At 35.2% G+C, this 20,128-nt stretch overlaps 2 protein-coding genes across 2 annotated transcripts in view; both read right to left on the reverse strand.

Moving 5' to 3' along the window:
* The window catches only part of LOC136037300 (uncharacterized), a 33,269-nt gene extending 21,311 nt beyond the window's left edge, over positions 1–11,958 (reverse strand). The window contains exons 1-2 of the mRNA XM_065719947.1: positions 11,689–11,958; positions 5,490–5,853 (exon numbers count right to left, since the gene is read on the reverse strand). Of these exons, the coding sequence (XP_065576019.1) occupies positions 5,490–5,853; positions 11,689–11,919 (595 nt within the window). The 5' untranslated portion in view covers positions 11,920–11,958. The remainder of the gene's footprint in view (positions 1–5,489; positions 5,854–11,688) is intronic.
* An 8,033-nt stretch (positions 11,959–19,991) lies between these two features.
* The window catches only part of LOC136036809 (uncharacterized), a gene marked incomplete in the record, with an annotated part of 47,572 nt that continues 47,435 nt past the window's right edge, over positions 19,992–20,128 (reverse strand). Inside the window, 1 exon segment of the mRNA XM_065719139.1 lies at positions 19,992–20,051. Coding sequence (XP_065575211.1) covers positions 19,992–20,051 — 60 coding nt within the window.

Here is a 20,128-nt window from a genome sequence, read left to right on the forward strand (position 1 = left end):
AATTTAGCATTTTTTCGGGGTCGTCCTCTAAACACATTTTATGTTAATGAAAACTATTGTCTGCATTCTATAGACGTCTTCCAGAGAACTTGCCAGCGCATTTATTTGTGTACTGGATTTACTGACCACATCTCAAACAGTAGGTGTACAAAAGTGTGGTCCAATCCAGCTTTCTAGGGCTATAATGAGCAAAAGGTTGAGATCTCTAGGACAAGTTGTGCGGATGAAGGATTAAATATTGATGAAGATTGTCCTTGTCCGCCAGGCTTTTAAGGCCAAACGAAAGGCAGGTCGTCCCCGGTTGGGCTGGAAGGATTTCATAAGGGAAGATTTAAGAGAAATGGCAACTTCTTGGGAGGGTGTAAAGAGGAAGGCTTTGGATACATTGGGATAGAGGAGGAGCGTTCTTAGCTGTGTTGGCCTTAGGCGTCTTGCTGCTGCAGTTTTAGCAGTAGTAGTATTGTTTGTATAAAAAACCTTTTATACAATGCATGACGTCATTGCAATACTATTATGCGTGTTATTTGGTCTTTAGATCCATATGAATATGACCTCAACACCATCGAACGTTCGGCGACACTTGACATTTTTTAAGTGTAATGAAATAAATAGCTGATTTAATTTGTGCAGCTGGTAATACTATTGTATCACTAAGTGTACGATCTTAGTTCCTGACAGAAAATGATTACGAAGTTTGAAAATATGCCAAGCGTCGTCAAACGCTAGATGGCGCTGGTGTATTTCTTTGTCGACATTAGGGGCAGTTTCCCCTCTAATAAGTTACTCATACTCTTTGACAGCAGTCTAAATGAGGGAATAAATAATTCTTAAGACCATACTGGCTATGCATGACCAAATAAAAGAAATTGAGAAGATTTTTTCATAAAATTTTAGCTGTTTTTGACATGTTTACGTATTTAATGTTGACCCTTTTATAAATTTTTCGTTGCTGTTTATTTTTGGTTAAAGTGCGAGTTTGGCCCATTCCTAGCAGTCCTGCAAGATCGAAGACCTCCCTCTGGGTTTGATGGCCCAACTTCAGGTACATGAGAGGTAGTGCTATTAGTGTGGCGCTAGTTACTAGTTACTAGATTTAATCTATGGAGCATTACAATTTTTTAATATCTGCTCTAGAGTTTCATCTTCTTTTGGCCAAATCTGCAGAGCGAGGATTGATAAGTGGGGTATTATTCATTGAGCGGCCACAATTTTCCTCTAGGCTATATTCAGGTTTAATTATCTCGTGTCTATAGATTCGTGACTATCATACATATCAATTTGTCAGGAAACCTCAAAATTTGAGCCCTTTTTTCGTGCCCTAGACTCTTTCCTCGCCATTTTCCCAGGAATGAAAATTTTCCAGGGATGTTACTCTATGTCATATCTGAGCTCTATGGTTCAGATATGCCTCAGATATGACCCCCCTTTGTCCAGTCGTCAAAGCACACGCGAAGGCAAACAGCTTGGTCTAATTATCTAAAGAAGGACACGCCAAGAACCGAATACTTGAGGAAGAGCTTCATCCGGCGTTGCAATTCTATCTGGAAGGATCTTCCTGGGGATGTTATTCCTGCAAAGCCCTCTGTTGACTCCTTCAAAAACAGGTTCAACAGGCATTTAAAACCTCAAGGTTTCAGAAAGAGGTAAATGAATAGTGGCTTATCAGATACCTTAAAGTATCTAGCGCTGTGAATATGAGAATAAAAATAAATTTGGTATAAAAGTATGCTGGAAAATGGCTCATACAGCCGATGAGCCACAGTCTCCCATGACCCAGAGCTTTACAGTCTCCCATCATGGTTGCACCACTAGCAGTAACCTAATGACCTCAATCTATTACATGAAACTAGCTTATAATGTGGCACACATTTAAATGTCGTACCAATGAAAAACATGTTCTATTATTGTGGGTGATTCAGTTTCTAAGAGACAGAAAACAGATGGTGAACGTATTTGGCAAGGATTCTGACATTCCGGGACAACTAGAGAGGAAACGGTGTCCCCCCAAGGCATGGTCTTGTGGCCCATTTTAAGCAATATCTATAAAAGATGTTGTGCAGGTGCGTGATACCACACAAAAAAGTGAGATACAGCGTCGTTACTTTACAAGAGGTAAGGAGACCCAGCATCATTGGGATAAAATGTTTCTGCATTTTATCTTAAAGCTGCTAAAATTGAAGCCATGACTACTGTAAATCCTCAAATTTTTAGTTAATAAGTATCAAAGGAAAAATTTGTTTTCACTAAGAGCTTAGAAAGTTGGCTCTGGCTCTGACTTAAAATTATGCGAACAACGGATACGCCCACTAATCTTTTTCTTCTTTTTTTCTAAGATCTGCTTAAAGTAACATTATCATAGTCATCTTTGCCTCTCATCCTCTCTATCCTATCCTCTATCCTCTATCTATCTCTATCCTCTCAACCGTTTAAGAGAAAGATTTAAACATTTGATTTTATTCAAATTATATAAATGTCAGATATCCGCTTTACACTATGATATGGATGCAGTGAAGACGTAAAAAGTACAATAATCAAGACCCGAGGTGTCTATTCAAAGTGAAATTGGTGTCAGGCATGTCTTCACAGGTGTCTGGATACAGTGAAGATCCAAGGCCCAGGGTGTTCTTTCACAGTTAAAATAATTAAAAGAAAAGATAACTCTTCGAACCAAGATTAGAATATTGGAAGCTACAGTGATGACTGTGGTCAAGTATGGTTGTGAAATGTCAGTACTTCGTAAGGCGGAGGAGGATCTGTTGGATGCTGTCCAGGAGGATCTGTTGTATGCTGACCAGGAGGATCTGTTGGATGCTGACCAGGAGGATCTGTTGGATGCTGTCCAGGAGGATCTGTTGGATGCTGTCCAGGAGGATCTGTTGGATGCTGTCCAGGACGATCTGTTGGATGCTGTCCAGGAGGCCTGTCTACGAATAATTTTGAGCCCCTGTTTGAATGACTGCATTTCAAACAGTAATCTGTACGAGAGATTTTGTACTCTTCCAGTTTCTAGGGCTATAATAAAAGAAAGATTGAATTGGCTAGGACGCGGTATGCAGATGGAATATAGCAAATAGCCAAGGTTGTTCTTTTTGGCCATCCATTTGGGTCTAACTGAAAAGCAGGTCATCTTCGATTGAGGGTGGAAGACATCATAAGAACAAGTTTAAAAAATTTCGGAACTTCATGAGAGAGAGAGAGAGTACAGAGTGAAGTCTCCACAAAGTTCGGTTGGGTGATGAAAATGTGCTGTTGCATTAGCCTCGAATGGTTAATTTATAGAAATGTCAGTTTCTAGGACTAAAACAAAGCAAAAGTTAAGTCACATTAAGGATGACAGATTGCCAAAAATTATTCTTTTTGGCCATCTATCGAGGACTGAGCGAAAAACAGGACGTTGCCAAATAATAACAGAAGAGGTCGTAAGAAAGGATTTAAAGATATTAAAAGTTCTTGGGAGGGGTAAACAGAGAATCCCGGAATAGATTTGTGGGTAGCTGTGTTGGCCTCAGGCAACTTGTAACTTGAACAGTTACTAGCAGTAGTAGTAGACAGACCCTTTATTATCTTTTTTTTATAAGATATATCACAGTAACATTTTTTTAGCGGTCCCTGCACTATCCTCACAGTCGTTTTCTAACATAATTTTTATGGATGGAAAAACAAAATTAGAATGGGCTTGTTTCAAAGAATATGAATTCTAATATCTATTGTGGTATTTTGCCCAGAGGAACTCCTTAATCTTTGACTTAATTTAAACCCCAAACAGAAAGAGAAAAAAAAGTATTTTTATTATTTTAATTAGTCTTGTACTTTTGCTCTATAGCGCTAGATGGCGTCGACTACTTTTACTTTCTCAGAGACAAACATGAGTTTCCTTTACCAGTTTTCTTTCTACTCTTTATTTTTCTTTACCAGTTTTTTTTTCTTTTGACTTACCTCTTTCTTAACTTCTTTACATACCATATTTTCTCTTTGCCTTACCAGTACTCTTTAGCATTACTTAGAAGAAGGCACTTTTTGATTAAAACAAAGTCTCTTAATTGTCAGAAGTACTAAGTTGAACAGAAAAAAAACAATTGAACTATTTCAAATTCTGGAGTCCAATTGAAAACATTAGGCTTCGTTCTTAATCACTTGCTCCGGCCGAGATTAAATACCGACTGGAGAATTTAATAAATTGGATGTTAAGCTGGGGGACATTGGGGGGGGGGGGGGTTAGGTCCGACAGCAGGGAAAGCATATGGTACCCACGACAGTAAAAATGAAACACGATTTTTTGAATTGGTTAGATGGAAATTGACAAGTATCTTTTATTTCTATAGGCCAGTCTTGGCCTAATTAACTTAAGTTGGTCCCAGAGATCAAATATTATAAGTTTTGCAAATTAACACAAAAAGTAATTGCCAACAGTTCCCAAGACAAGGACAAAGTAGACAAAGTAGAATTTATCACTTTGACCAGGCGGGTCGCAGTTTGGTCTTTAGTGGAGCATCGCCCTCATGGTGATAAGCACAAACTGAAAAAAAAATCATAAGGTGGGTTCTTTAAAATGAAGTAATTAAGAATAAATGTTCAAAAATGAGAATTTCGTTTTTAATGAAAAAATCTCCCATATGCAGTTAAGCAGTTTTCGGTTACACAGTGGTGCCAAATTAGAAAAAAAATATGGTTTAAAAATTAGCAAAAATAAGCTAAAACATTAGCAAAAATAGCGCCAAACAGCTTATGAAGGTACAGCTCAATAAAAGGTATTGTAAATATTCGCGTTTTTACCGATTAAAAGCGTTGTCAAATTTAACTAATTAGTTTTTCTAGTTTATTCTCACCGTTCAGCGTGGCAACATTGACCAAATGTAGTAACTGCCTAAGAAATTTCTTAATTTTCAAAAGAATATTTTTAATAAATCACGGTTTTCAGTTACGAGTAGGTGTGCTGGGGAGGGAGAAATGTCAAATTTAACTAATTAGTTTTTCTAGTTTATTCTCACCGTTCAACGTGGCAACATTGACCAAAATGTAGTAACTGCCTAAGAAATTTCTTAATTTTCAAAAAAATATTTTTAATAAATCAGTTTTCAGTTACGAGCAGGTGTGCTGGGGAGGGAGAAATGTTTTGTTTTGACGTCCTTGGTAATTGAATGATTAATAAAATATTTAATTAAAAATATTATTTCTATTAACCTTAAAAGGTTGAGAGAAAAGTTGAGATGGCTAGGGCACGTTCTGTAGATGAAGGATGACAGATTGCAAAGATTGTCCTTTTTGGCCAACCGTCTAGGGCTAAACGGATAGCAGATCGTCCGCGGTTGGGGTGGGAGGATGTCACAAAAAATATTTAAAGGAAATGAGAGCTTCCTGCGAGGGTGTAAAGAGGGGGGCTTTAAATAGATTAGGTTGGAGGAGGAGCGTGCGTAGCTGTGTTGGCCTCAGGCGGCTTGGTGCTGCGGTGAGTTGATAGTAGTAGTAGTAGTTACATTACTATGATTTACCTTCTGTTTCTCTATGTTTTTCTTGACGCTGCCCATCTAATGAGGAGATTTTTAAATTTAAAGCAATTATCTCTTCGTCCATTCGGCAACACTGAACTTGCGACTCCTCTAATTCTTCACTTAATTTTTGATTTTTGGCATGCAATTCCTCATTTCCTCCATCAGATATTTTAGATTTCAAAGCCAATGCCAATTCTGCAAGTTTCTCAGATAAGTTTTCAATTTTTCCTTGTTTTTCTTTGACTTCTTCTTTTAAAGTGCGATTGTCATCAACAATTTTATTGATTGATGATAATATAATGAAAGGGTCAATGAAGTTGAAATTTTGTGCAGATGTCTCCCTTGCAGCATCTAAAGAAGTTACCTATAATAAATATATAAATTAAAATTAAAAAACAAAATTTACAATAAAAGGCTGAATTTATTTAAAATGACAGCAGGTTGGTCCAGTAAGGCGGAAAAGCTAATTCCTCATTTAACAAAATTTCAGGTGGCGATGGAAGCAGGAAGACATCTAATAAATAGAAAAAATGTCCGGCTGGACTTAGACGTCGGCTGACGACATTTCTTAATTGGATGTTAACCTGAAGGACATAATTGTGGGGGTTAAGGTCCGACAGCTGGTAAGGTATATGTTTAGGATGAGATAATTAGCCCCTAGTCCGCAAACCACTGGCTGTATTCATTTTTTGGCAAGTGGGGGAGGGGGAGATACTGAACCAACAGGCCCTTGTCGGCTGAGCTTCGACTAGGTTTGGTGAGTCCACACATTGACTCATTAACGATAATAACAATAGAATCGGATATTAGGGACGTTATATACCTAATCAACATAAATTCTTAGGTTAAAGCCAGAATTTTTAACAGGACTTAAAAAGTTGCATTTTTCCTGACATAATACGGGTAACACAAGAAAGGAAAACACAATGGTACATAAAAAGCAAAAATGAAAGCCCAGATTATGAGTTACAAACAAAGATTCATAATGACTTCAAGCTAATAAAAAAAGTAGGGACCTTATCCAGTTACCTCTAAACATTTAGATTTTTATGAATTTTTTCATATTTTCTCCTGTATATCTGCATAAGTCACCTATTTTTTAACGTTTTGACGGCCTTGCCTGTTCTCTGAAGAGAACTTAGAATGAGAAAGAGAACTTAGAAGAACTTAGAGAACTTAGAATGAATAAGAACTTTTCTTATTCATTAGAACAAGCTATAATTTTTCGATCCGGCAGATACTAAATTATTTGTTTAATATTTTTTTATATTAGCTTGAAAAATTTGAGTTTTTATGGATATCAAAATTAATTATTGCTTAAGCTAGTTTTTAGATTCTTGGTAGTTTTTTTTATACTGTATTTGTCATTCTTGAAGATGTTCTCTTTGTCGTAAATTTGGCTATATAGAGAAAAAGAACATCTTCCCCAATTCTTTTTTGGCACAGAAAAAAGATAATTTTAGCAAAACCAGGGGACAATAAGCTAAGATAGCCTCTTCACGACACCCCTGTCGGTTGAGCAGATAATACTCACTTCAAAGTAAGTGAGGGGGACCTGGGAGAAAGCGAAAACTACCTAGATATATAAATAGGTCTTGAAAAAAATTCTTTCACTATTAGCTAACTCAAACATGGGCACCCACATTTAAGATCGGGGAAGAGGTCAGTCCTCCATCCTATCCCTTTTTAAGACAAAAATAAATGAATGTTGCCATTACCTGACAATGAGGTAGCCCCTCTAAATTTTTAAGCGATGTCTGGGTTTAAATATTTTTACAAATCTTGTCAGAAAACCCCCTCTAAAGAATATTCCTGAAAATCTCCCAATCACAGTTGAAAATTGTTCCCATGGAAAACTCTCGTATGGAGAATTTCTTCCATGTTAGATCCCCCCATCCCATGGAAAAATTCTCCAGATAGTTCCTAATCACGATTAAAATCTTCCCCGGAAAATATCCATATGTTAAATTTAGTCAGCAAAGGCAAAGTGACAAAAGAATTTCGCACAGGAATTCTGGTTATTTCCCCAGTGTAAACATTTTCCCTGGAAAGCTCACCCCCAGAAAATTATCACCATGAAAAATTTCCCAGGCAGAAAATTCCCAATCTCCCCCCCATAAAAATGTCTATATACTTCCAAATAATAAATACTGAACATAAACAATTAAATTTTGTAACTTCCAGCCTTTTCCCCAAGAAACTGTGGGGTTCCTTTTATCACCAAATGAATAGTTATTGGACGTTTTATGCTAAAAAAAATGGCTATAAAGCTTTGATAGAACGACTTCGAAGGGGGGAGGGGGGATGTTGGAGGGGGCTAGCTATCATCCAATCTTTTTGGTTACTTAAAAAGGTCATCAGAGCTTAGTATTTCCAATAAAGTGAGCCCTCTATCAATACGCATATAAATGGGAAAGAAGCAAAACATAAAAACAACAACAAGTAAAAACGCACCTATAATCTTTTTTCTGGCAAAAATACAAAATTCCACATTTTTTGAATGGGAGCTTGAAATCTCTAAAGTAGGGTTCTCTGATATGCTGAATCTCATTATGCGATTTTTATTAAGATCCTTTGACATTTTGGATCTATTTCCCCCTTTTTCAAAAATCAGGAAAGTTTTCTCGGGAATGTAACTTTTCCTGGGTAACATTAAAACTTAGAGAACTATGTATATTTTAAACCAGCATAAAAGTTCAACTCTTTTGATGCATGTAATGTTATCAAAACTCTATTCTTAATTTCGGTCACTACTCAGCCACTTCTCTCTTTACTTACAGTTCTTTATCACGAAATGTTTAATATATCCCAATCTTTCTTAAAATTGCTTCTATATTAATAACAAGAGCTAAAAGCTCATATTGACACTTGTGACGAGGCCGGAAGAGCCAAGAGCCAAGAGCTCATATGGTATGAGCTCTAGCAAAATTCTAAGAGTCAATAGGTTGATTTAAAAGGAAAATCAGAGGCTTAATGCCGGTCGGGATTTAAAATAAGAGCTCTGAGTCACGAGGTCCGTCTAAATATCAAAATTCGTTAAGATACGATCACCACTCGTAAGTTATAAATACCTCAATTTTTCTAATTTTTCCTCTCCCTTCAGCCCCCCCAGATGGTCGAATAGGAGAAAACGACTTTATCAAGTCAATTTGTGCGGCTCCCTGACACGCCTACCAATTTTCATCGTCCTAGCACGTCCAGAAGCACCAAACTCGCCAAAGCACTGAACCCCACCCCCTAACTCCCCCAAAGAGAGCGGATCCAGTACGGTTACGTCAATCACATATCTACGACATTTGCTTATTCTGCCCACCATATTCAATCCCGATTTTTCCACTCTAAGCGTTTTCCAATATTTCCAGTTTCCCCCTCAAACTCCCCCAATGTCAACAGATCTGGTCGGGGTTTGAAATAAGAGCTCTGAGACAAGAGTTCCTTCTAAACATCAAATTTCATTAAGATTCGGTCGCCCGTTCTTAAGTTAAAAATTCCTCAATTTTTCTAATTTTTCCTAATTAACACCCCCCGGCTCCTTCAAAGAGAACATATCGGTTCCAATTATGTCAATCACGTATCTATAACTTGTGCTTATTCTTCCCATCAAGTTTCATCCCGGTCTCTCTACTCTAAGCGTTTTCAAAGATTTCTATTCCCCCCCTCCAACCCCCTATGTCCCCGGATCCGATTCGAATTGAAAATGGAGCATCTGAGACATAATATCCTTCTATGTATCAAGTTTCATTAAGATCAGATCATCCATTCGCAAGATAAAGATACTTTAATTCTCACGTTTTCCAAGAATTCCGGTTTCCCCCTCCAACTCCCCCCAATGTCACCGTATTTAGTCGAGATTTAAAATAACAGCTCTAAAGCACAAGATCTCGAGATTTAAAATAACAGCTCTAAGGCACAAGATCCTTCTAAATATCAAATTTCATTAAGATCTGATCACCCATTCTTAAGTTACAAATACCTCATTTTTTCTAATATTTCTGAATTACTCCCCCCCCCCAACTCCACCAAAGAGAGCGGATCCGATCCAGTTATGTCAGTCACGTATCTTGGACTTGTTTTTATTCTTCCCACCAAGTTTCATCCTGATCTCTCCGCTTTAAGTGTTTTCCAAGATTTCCAGTCCCCCCCAACTCCCCCCCCCCCAATGACGCTGGATCCAGTCGGGATTCAAAATAAGAGATCTGAGTTACGAGGTCTAAATATGAAATTTCATTAAGATCCGATCACTCCTTCGTAAGTTAAAAATACCTCATTTTTTCTAATTTTTCAGATTTAACTCTCCCCCCCCCCCAACTCCCCCATATAGAGCAGATCCATTTCGGTTATGTCAATCATGTATCTAGGACTTCTGCTTATTTTTACCACCAATTTTCATCCCGGCCCCTCCACTCTAAGCGTTTTCCAAGATTTTAGCCCCCCCCCAACTCTCTACAATGTCACCAGATCCGGTCAGGATTTAAAAGAACAGCTCTGAGACACGATATCCTTCTAAATTTAAAATTTCATTAAGATCCGATCACTCGTTCGTAAGTTAAAAATACCTCGTTTTTTCTAATTTTTCCGATTTAACCGTCACTTGGTAGATACCAAGTGCCATAAAAACTATAAAAATTGGACTTATAATTTGCTCTAATTCTGTAATCCTGAAAATAAAAATGAAATTTATTAGACAAGAAAATATTTCATTTTGCATGGTAGAGTGACTTCTGCACCACCTTATCTCAGTATTATACTAGATGCACTAAAAAACAAAAATCTTGATAAAATCTTCCAAATCTTTCAGAAATCAAACTTACAAACATCTTCCCCAAAGCATGACAAGTTTTTAGACCCCCCAATGGCTATGCTTAACGATAAAAGAAGATAAACAAAATTTTAATAAATTCATTTAATAAATGTCTTAGCAAGTGAATAAATAATGACTTTTCCGCCAGGGATGCTAAGCCGGTGTCACCGCAAAAGAATAGCCTTTGTATTTATCTTCTTGAGTTAAAAAATAAAAAAAATAAAAAGCCCATTATTCGTCAATGATACAGTGATTTTTTTGGGAGTAATTTTTACTGTATGTTGAAAATGAGCATTTTTACGTGAAAACAAATCTCTGTAACCCAAGCACATGGAAAGATATCTTCTGTTCAAACCCTCTGCATGATTTCCCAGAGTAAGGTTTCTGGACTTTATGATTAGTCTCATATAATACATACCAGATACCTGATATTCAATTTTTATCAAGTTTTTATCCTGAGATTGCCAGAAATCGTTCTTGTCAGCCAACCATCTAGGACAAAACTAAAAGTAGGTCATGCCCGATTGGGGAGAGAGGATATCGTAAGGAAAGATTTAAGAGAAATTGAACTTTTTGGGAGGGTGTAAAGAGGGAGGCACTGTTTAGAGTAGGATAAAGGAGGAGTGTGTGTATCTGTGTTGGCCTTAAGCGACTTGGTGCTACGGTGAGTTGTTAGTAATAGTAGCAATAGATACATGAGAAAGCAATTAATATATATTTGAGGACTGAAGGGTGGGAGGCTCTTCATAAATTATTTCAGAAAATTGCGGTTAAGAGAGTAGAAATGAACTTTTTCATATTACCGACCCCTACCTACCCCTGAAGAATATATCACATAGTTATTCCTAATGGTTAGACCTATATGACCAAAACAGGTATCCTGTTTCACCCCTTACTCCCTTCACTTAACTATACAAATATTTACCACCATCCCTGGCAAGATTCAAATAGGTGATTATGCTCATATGTACCTACAGAAGAATCAAGAATCAAAGTAAACTAAAACAATTTTTTTTGACAAGTCTTTGCACTGTCTAGTCTTTGACTAGGCTTGGTTGAAATTGAAAGCCTGAAAATGGCACGGTAAAGGAGTGGTCAAAATAATATTTTTCTGAGATCAGCCCCCTTGTAAATTCTCAAGGCAGTAGGTAAATCCTTTTCACAAGACTCAGAGGTGGGATCGCTCGCCATCTCCCTCTGTATCTGCGTCAGGTAGTACTTAGCTGTCAAACAAAGGCAGGTATCAAGAATACATTTAAGCCACATGCAAAAATAGCAAATAAGGAGAAATATTGTTGCCCTTGCTTAGTACTGAAAATAAAGTCTTTACTTTGAGGTGAAGCACTACGCAAAAAAGTACTGAGTAAAAAAAGAACTGAAAAATTAGTAAAAGTTTACCTTCTTCAGTATCATATCTAATTTTGCAGATACTCCAGTGGCATCTTCTCTAAAAGAACTAGGTCCTGGCTCGGAGTTATTGATTGGAAAACTCTTGCTGATTTGGAGAGAGCTACTTGGGCGACTGGAATGCGTAGGGTCAATAATATTAACAATTGGCTCTTTCTGTGTAGCCAGGCTGTCGGAACTCCCAGCAGCAACCAAGGGTGTGGCATACCCAATATTGGACATTCTGTCTTTTAAAGAGTTATGTTTGGGGGTTATCTCGACGTCACTAAAAAAAAAAAACTTTATTTAAGGACTAGGTTGGTCTATATTATACATAAAGTACGCATGGTTTGGAAAACATGTGATCTGGGTTAACCCTATATTGTCTGTGCTTCGTTCTCGTCTGTTACCTATTCTTGAGCAGGGGCAACAACAGGAGGGGTGAGAAGGTTGCAGTTACCCCTCTCCTAGATTTGAAGGGGGCAACAAAAAAATACTTTATTGTGCCATAACTGCAACAACAACAAAATTGACACCCCTCCCCCAATCTTTTAGTGAACTGGCACTCCTTCTCTTCAGTAACTCCGTCCATGTCTCCAGAGAATATCAAATTACTACTTTAACACATGTTGGCTTGAGCTTTTTAGAGATAGTTTTCAAATTCATGGCAGTGGAGTTAATAGAAAGTAAATTAGCGATAAAAATAGAAAAGATATCAAATGGAGATCAGAAAAATATAAACAAACTATCTATACTCGATCTGATATAACATACATGTTATTTGTGTGCATAAATTTCTTTTAAGCATTTGATCCAAATTAAATAATTCTACAGTTTTTCTTCACAATCATTAACAAAACAAGAAAACGCAGGACATTCCGATGGACCTGTATCTATATATTGTTAGTGTGATATAACCTGATATAATGAATCTGATATAACATATACATTACTTTCTTTAAGCATTATGTTCAAATTAATTATCTTTTAAATTCTATATCTTTTTCACAATCATTAGAAAAACTAGAAAAATTAGAAAGTTCCGATGGAATTTTTGCGCTGAGAACGACTGAGCAAGAGTTGCGACTGAAATATTTCCATTTTCCTCTATTTTTTTCGTTTTTACCTCCTTTTTTTGTGTTTTCTTGTTTTGTCATGCTTAACCAATGTGGTCTCAGAAATTACTCACAATTATTTCAACGATTCACATAATTGAATTCGCTTCAAATTCTCCATTTCATTTCAGATCATCCATAATTATGAGGGATACTTGTAGGTCCACATAATTTAAAACATGAAGCATGCTTTAAACGTTGTGAATAAATAATATTCATGTCAACTCTCAACAATAGAACAGCTGTTTAACTCCACTTTCTACTATAACTCTCAACAATACTCACTACTCACCACCCACTACTCAAGAATCCTACTACTAGCTCTCAACAATAGAGCAGCTGATTAACTCCACTTTCTACTATAACTCTCAACAATACTCACTACTCACTACCCACTACTCAAGAATCCTACTACTAGCTCTCAACAATAGAGCAGCTGATTAACTCCACTTTCTACTATAACTCTCAACAATACTCACTACTCACTACCCACTACTCAAGAATCCTACTACTAGCTCTCAACAATAGAGAAGCTGATTAACTCCACTTTCTACTTTTCCTTATTCCAAGGGTTTTCACCTTATTCCAAGGGTATTCCAAGAGTTTTAACCCCAAGTTAATTGTTGGCTCTTACACGATTCAAGAATTACTAAGATTAACACATAGCTAACTATCCATCTTTTAACCCAACACAACCCATTATTTAAGGTGTGATTTTATGCGTCCACTTCTGTAACGTTAATTAAAGTTTCGGGTCTTAGAGTTCATGATTTGGGTCAATAGAGACTAAAAAGCGACGAAGACCAAACTGCCTTTTCGTGATAAACACAGACAATAGGTAGAGCAATGGAGAATTTTTTTGTAAGACAGTAGAACTCAAACCTCAAATGAATATGTTGACCCTATATATCCAAGGGCTGTCTTCAGCAAAACATAGTTGAATTTTATATCCACTTATTATAAATACTTTATATATATATATATATATATATATATATATAAAATACATATATATATATATATATATATATATATATATATATATATATATATATATATATATATATATATATATATATATATACATATATATATATATACATATATATACATATATATACATATATATATATATATATATATATATATATATATATATATATATATATATATATATATATATATATATATATATATATATATATATATATATATATATATATATATATATATATATACATATATATACATATATATATATATATATATATATATATATATATATATATATATATATATATATATATATATATATATATATATATATATATACATATATATATATACATACATATATATATATATATATATATATATATATATATATATATATATATATATATATATATATATATATATATATATATATATATATATATATATATATATATATATGTATATAACGAAAAGAGAAATCACCAATGCAACAGCACAAACACATTAAAAAAAAAAAAAAAGAGACAGAAGGAGAAAAGGAAGACTGTTTTCCTAAATTAGTGATTAATATAGATCAGCACTTGAATGAGGCCTTAGCCCTACTCATCCATACAATCACATAGGCCAAACAGCATAGCCATACACAATCAAACAGTTCGTGGTAACGAACTGTAGTAAGGAGCGACCCGGCTCAATGGTAACCAAAACTCTAAAAAATGGAATTTTGATACCAATAGCTACATCAAAAGAATTGCATTTTAATGCTGATTTTAAATATATAAGTTTCATCAAGTTTAATCTTACCCATCAAAAGTTAAGAGCCTGAGAAAATTTGCCTTATTTTAGAAAATAGAGGGAAACAACCCCTAAAAGTAATAGAATCTTAACGAAAATGACACCATCATATTCAGCATATCAGAGAACCCTATTGTAGAAGTTTCAAGCTCCTATCTACAAAAATGTAGAATTTTGTATTTTTTGCCAGAAGGCAGATGACGGATGCGTGTTTATTTGTTTTTTTTTGTGTTTTTTTTCCCAGGGGTGATCGTATCAACCCAGTGGTCAGAAAATCTTGCAAGAGGGTTCATTCTAACGGAAATGAAAAGTTCTAGTGCCCTTTTTAAGTGACCAAAAAAATTGGAGGGCACCTAGGCCCCCTCCCACGCTAATTATTTTCCCAAAGTCAACGGATCAAAATTCTGAGATAGCCATTTTATTCAGCGTAGTCAAAAAACCTTATAACTATGTTTTTGGGGACAACTTACTCCCCCACAGTTCCCGTGGGAGAGGCCACAAATTACAAACTTTGACCAGTGCTTACATATAGTAATGGTTATTTGGAAGAGTACAGACGTTTTCTAGGGTAGTTTTAGGTTGGGGGGGGGGGGTTGAGAAGAGGGAAATATGTTGGAGGAACTTTTCTTGGAGGAATTTGTCATGGGGGAAGAAAAGTTTCACGAAGGAAGAGCAGGATTTTCTAGCATAATTAAAAAAAAACAATTAAAAAATAAATATGAAAAAGTTTTTTCAACTGAAAGAAAGGAGAAGCATTAAAACTTAAAACAAACAGAAATTATTACGTGTATGATCGGCTCACCTCCTCCTAATACCTCGCTCTTTACGCTAAACCATTTTTATTAATTTCAACTATTTATTCTACGGCTTTTGTGATTCAGGGGTCATTCTTAAGAAATTGGGACAAGATTTAAGCTTTAGTGTAAAGAGCGAGGTACTGACGAGGGGGTGAATCCCTTCATATATGTAATAAAAACATGAAAATACAGAAGTTCGTTACGTAAGCTAATTGTAAGTTACGTATATCTTTTACTAATAAATATTCGTAAAAAATTAAAAGTTCTAGTTGTCTTTTTAAATAACCAAAAAATCAGAGGGCAACTAGGCCTCCTCCCCCACTCCTTTTTTTCTTAAAATTACTGGATCAAAACTACGAGAAACCTAGTTAGCCAAAAAAAAAAAAAAAAAATGTAAATTTCGTTTTAATTATTCATCTGCGGAGAGCCAAAAACAAAACATGCATTAATTCAAAAACGTTCAGAAATTAAATAAAAAAAAACAATTTTTTTTAACGGGAAGTAAGGAGCGACATTAAAACTTAAAACGAACAGAAATTACTTCGTATATGAAAGGGCTGCTTCCTCCGCTCTTTTACGCTAAAGTTTTTTTTTCTGTTTTAAAAAGTAGAATTAAGAGAAAGAGTCAAACTTTAGCGTAAAGAGCGGAGGAAGCAGCCATTTCATATACGAAGTAATTTCTGTTCGTTTTAAGTGTTAATGTCGCTCCTTACTTCCCGTTAAAAAAACTTGTTTTTTTATTTAATCAACCATAAAGAATAATCCATAGACAGGCAAATATATATATATATATATATATATATATATATATATATATATATATATATATATATATATATATATATATATATATATATACACCTTTGGTCCTTAGTTTTATCGATTATGAGCAAGCTTTCGATTCTGTTGATAGAACAGCGTTAACAAAGGTCTTATCGTTATATGGTATACCAGAAAAATACATTAAAGTGATTTGCGCTATGTACGAGAATAATACTGCTGCGGTTAAGGTAGAAAATGAGGTTAGCAACTGGTTTTGTATTAAATCAGGAGTTAAGCAGGGTTGTGTTCTATCCCCCTTTATATGAATCATTTTGATGGACTTCGTCTTAAGGAGCACAGGAAAGGCAATTGGAGACCATGGAATCAAATGGGGAGGAAGAACGCTCCTGGACTTAGATTATGCTGATGATTTAAGCATATTAGATGAAAGTGTGAGCAAAATGAATGAATTTTTAGAGGTTTTACGAGTTCAGGGTTCTAAAATAGGCTTGAAAATTAATGTTAAGAAGACTAAGTCACTAAGGCTAGGAATAAGTGAAGATGAACAGGTGACCTTAGGTAACGAAAAGATTGATCAGGTTGGGAGCTTCAGTTACCTTGGTAGTATTATTAGTAAAGATGGTGGGAGCAGTGAAGATGTTAAAAGTAGAATAGCTAAAGCTCAGGGTGTTTTTTCACAGTTAAAAAAAGTTTGGAAGAATAGAAAGATAAGCCAACAAACCAAGATTAGAATATTGGAAGCTACAGTGATGACAGTGGTCAAATATGGCTCTGAAGCATGGACACTCCGAAAAGCAGATGAAAATTTACTAGATGTTTTCCAGAGAAATTGCCTACGGATTGTTCTGGGTACCCGGCTGACTGACCGTATTTCAAACAGTAGGTTGTACGAAAAGTGTGGTTCAATCCCGCTTTCTGGGGCTATAATGAAAGAAAGGTTGAGATGGCTAGGCCACGTTCTACGGATGAAGGATGACAGATTACCGAAGATTGTCCTTTTTGGCCAACCGTCTGGGGCTAAACGGAAAGCAGGTCGTCCTTGTCTGGGTTGGGAGGATGTCATAAATAAGGATTTAAAGGAAATGGGAACTTCCTGGGAGGGTGTAAAGAGGGAGGCTTTAAATAGATTAGGTTGGAGGAGGAGCGTGCGTAGCTGTGTTGGCCTCAGGCGGCTTGGTGCTGCAGTGAGTTATTATTAGTAGTAGTAGTAGTAGTAGTAGTATACATATATATATATATATATATATATATATATATATATATATATATATATATATATATATATATATATATATATATATGTATATCTGAGTTTTATGTATAAAAATGAAAATACGACCCATAAAATTATTTTAATGTCATTTATTTTATGTATTCATTTGTGTTTTACTGAGGAACGCCATTAGATATAGGGTCAAAATATTCATTTGAGGTTCAAATTCCACGGTCTTATAAAAGAAAGTTCCCCATTGTTCTACCTAGTGTTTGGGTTTATAAAGACTAAAACCCTTTAGAAGCTAGCTTAGGGTATGGTTTAAGGATTTTGGCTTTAAACTTGCATTTGATTAAAAGCCAGTTGACTAAAATAAATATGCATTAGTGGCTTTGCATTGGGTTTTAAGGAAATTTAAAAGTCAATATTAGCTTTTAACCCCTATTACTCCTAAATTGGCTTTTAGGTTTTTTAAAACCAAATACTGTGTGTATACCTCATTTTAGCTTGTTGGCTGTAATTTGCTTCTATAGAATCCGTTGAGTTGGCTTTTAAAAATGAGGAGCCAATGATATTTTTTCAATTTGAAAAAAAAATGGAAAATTAATTAAACACTTTTTAATAATTGCTTAGAAAGCTGTATTCTACTTTTTCATATCATTCTGTTCTTTACCTTTCTGGGCTTTATCCTATATTTAGGAATAAGGATTTTAGTGATATTCGGGTGGCCTCTTTCTGTATTTGTAAATTGTAAATATCTTCTTTATCTTCCTATTTGGTATAGGAATAGAAAATTAATAAAAACGTTTCACCTCCCGATTATAACTGAAAAGCTGACTGGTTAGACAAAAAAGATTTCGGAAACAGCGTATCGGCGATTGTCGCCTAATCATAGCTTCATTCGTTTTTTTCATAAAAATTATTAATTTAACGTTATTGTCGTTTAATTATTTTTGGTGATGTATTGTTGTTGTTTTTTTTGTCTAATGTTATTGGTGATTTTCGCTTGTCTATACTCCACTATTTATGTTTTTATGTAAGTGGGTTATATATAAATATATACATATAATCTTAAAGTAAGATTCTACTTAAAAACATTATCGTCGCTACTTAGCTTATCAACCTTTTGGCTCCTAAGTTTTTGAAAGCCAATCGTAAAAATATGATTGACTTTTTAGTACTTAAAAGCTGGTTTGATTATCTTGAAAGCCAAAAAGAAAAAAAAACGAAAATTTAGAACCTAAGTAAATACACGTAGTAGATACTAAGTAAATATAGATACTAAAAGATACTAAGTAATATAGATACTAAGTATAGTAGTATAGTAAGTTACGTAGAGCTTTTAATATGATTTCGTATATTGTTCCCAGCTTTACGGATGACACTCATATAACTGTGGCTGCACAAACAGGGATTCAGCTGTTGAGTCGTATTAGCTCTTGTCTGGAGTTTGTTCAAAAGTGGATGAAGCTTAATAAGTTAAATTTGAATTATAGTAATTCTTGCTTTTTATTATATGGTAGGAGCTCAAATTATTACCCTTGGATAGACAGACTTAATATTGCTGATATGAGTATTTTAAGAATAAATTGTACAAAATATCTGGGAGTTATATATATAAGTTTTTTATTTATATAAGTTTATATAAGTTTATATTTTTTTTTATATAAGTTTATTGTCGTCTTGGTATTCAAAGTCTAAAATTAACGTTACCTGGAATGGCCAAATATCTGACCCGGTAAAAATTAATAAGGGAGTTCGGCAAGGTGCCGTATTGTCTCCTAGTATATTTAAATGCGTGCTTGCCTCGTGCCTGCGTCCCCTAAGAAGTTCTGCTTTTTACGGGAATATTGGTTTGTCTTCTATTGTATATGCAGATGACGTTCTTCCTGTTGCCCGGACTCGCCGTGGATTGCTTTCTAATTTTACTATATTAACCAATGAACTATCTAAGATTGGACTGTCAGTTATTGCGTCTAAATGCGAGTTTATTTGTTTTAATAGCCATTATGCGGTCGCTCCATTTGTTGCTGGGACTGCAGTTCTACCATGTTCTTCTTTAGTTAGTTGGCTTGGTCTGTGTTTCGGCCCAACACTTTCCACTACCTGTTCATCCCTAGTGAATCAAGCCGTGAAAAACCTACGCGTCGCTTACGGTAAAATATCCCCAAATAAAAGTCGTTACAACCGCAACGGTTTGTGCATGATTTATAACGCTTATTGTGCCCCTGTGCTTTTGTTTTTATCAGGCATGGCTCATCTGTTTCGTAAGAAAGATCGACATACTCTACGTACGGCTTATTTCAGATATTGCAAATTCCTCCTCCGGCTTCCTAGATGGCACCGAAACAAAAAAATAATAGCTCGATTTGGTTTAATTGATTTACCTTCTCGGATTCGGTCTTCCAGTGATGATTTATGTAAAAAGACCATCAACTTTATTCACGTTTATGACCCTCTGCAGCCTTTTTTCCATATTGATACTGGTTAATTAGTCCATGTTGTCTTTTGTTAGTTTGAATTTTGTTTTCCTTCGCTGTTTATCGTATTTGTTTTTGTTTATTTATAATACTCCGTACTTTGTGTTTTTTATACTTTACGGGTAATAAAGTTCATTCATTCATTACCGCCCTCTTCAACATTCTGGTCTTCTTTCTTTCGGTATGTGGCTGAGTTCTGAAGATTGGTTCGGCATTTATAGTTTACAAAACCTTGATGAGAAAACAGCCACGTTTCATATAAAGCTAATTGAT

Source organism: Artemia franciscana, chromosome 16, assembly GCF_032884065.1.
Source record: "Artemia franciscana chromosome 16, ASM3288406v1, whole genome shotgun sequence".
In the NCBI taxonomy this organism is placed as follows: Eukaryota; Metazoa; Arthropoda; class Branchiopoda; order Anostraca; family Artemiidae; genus Artemia; species Artemia franciscana.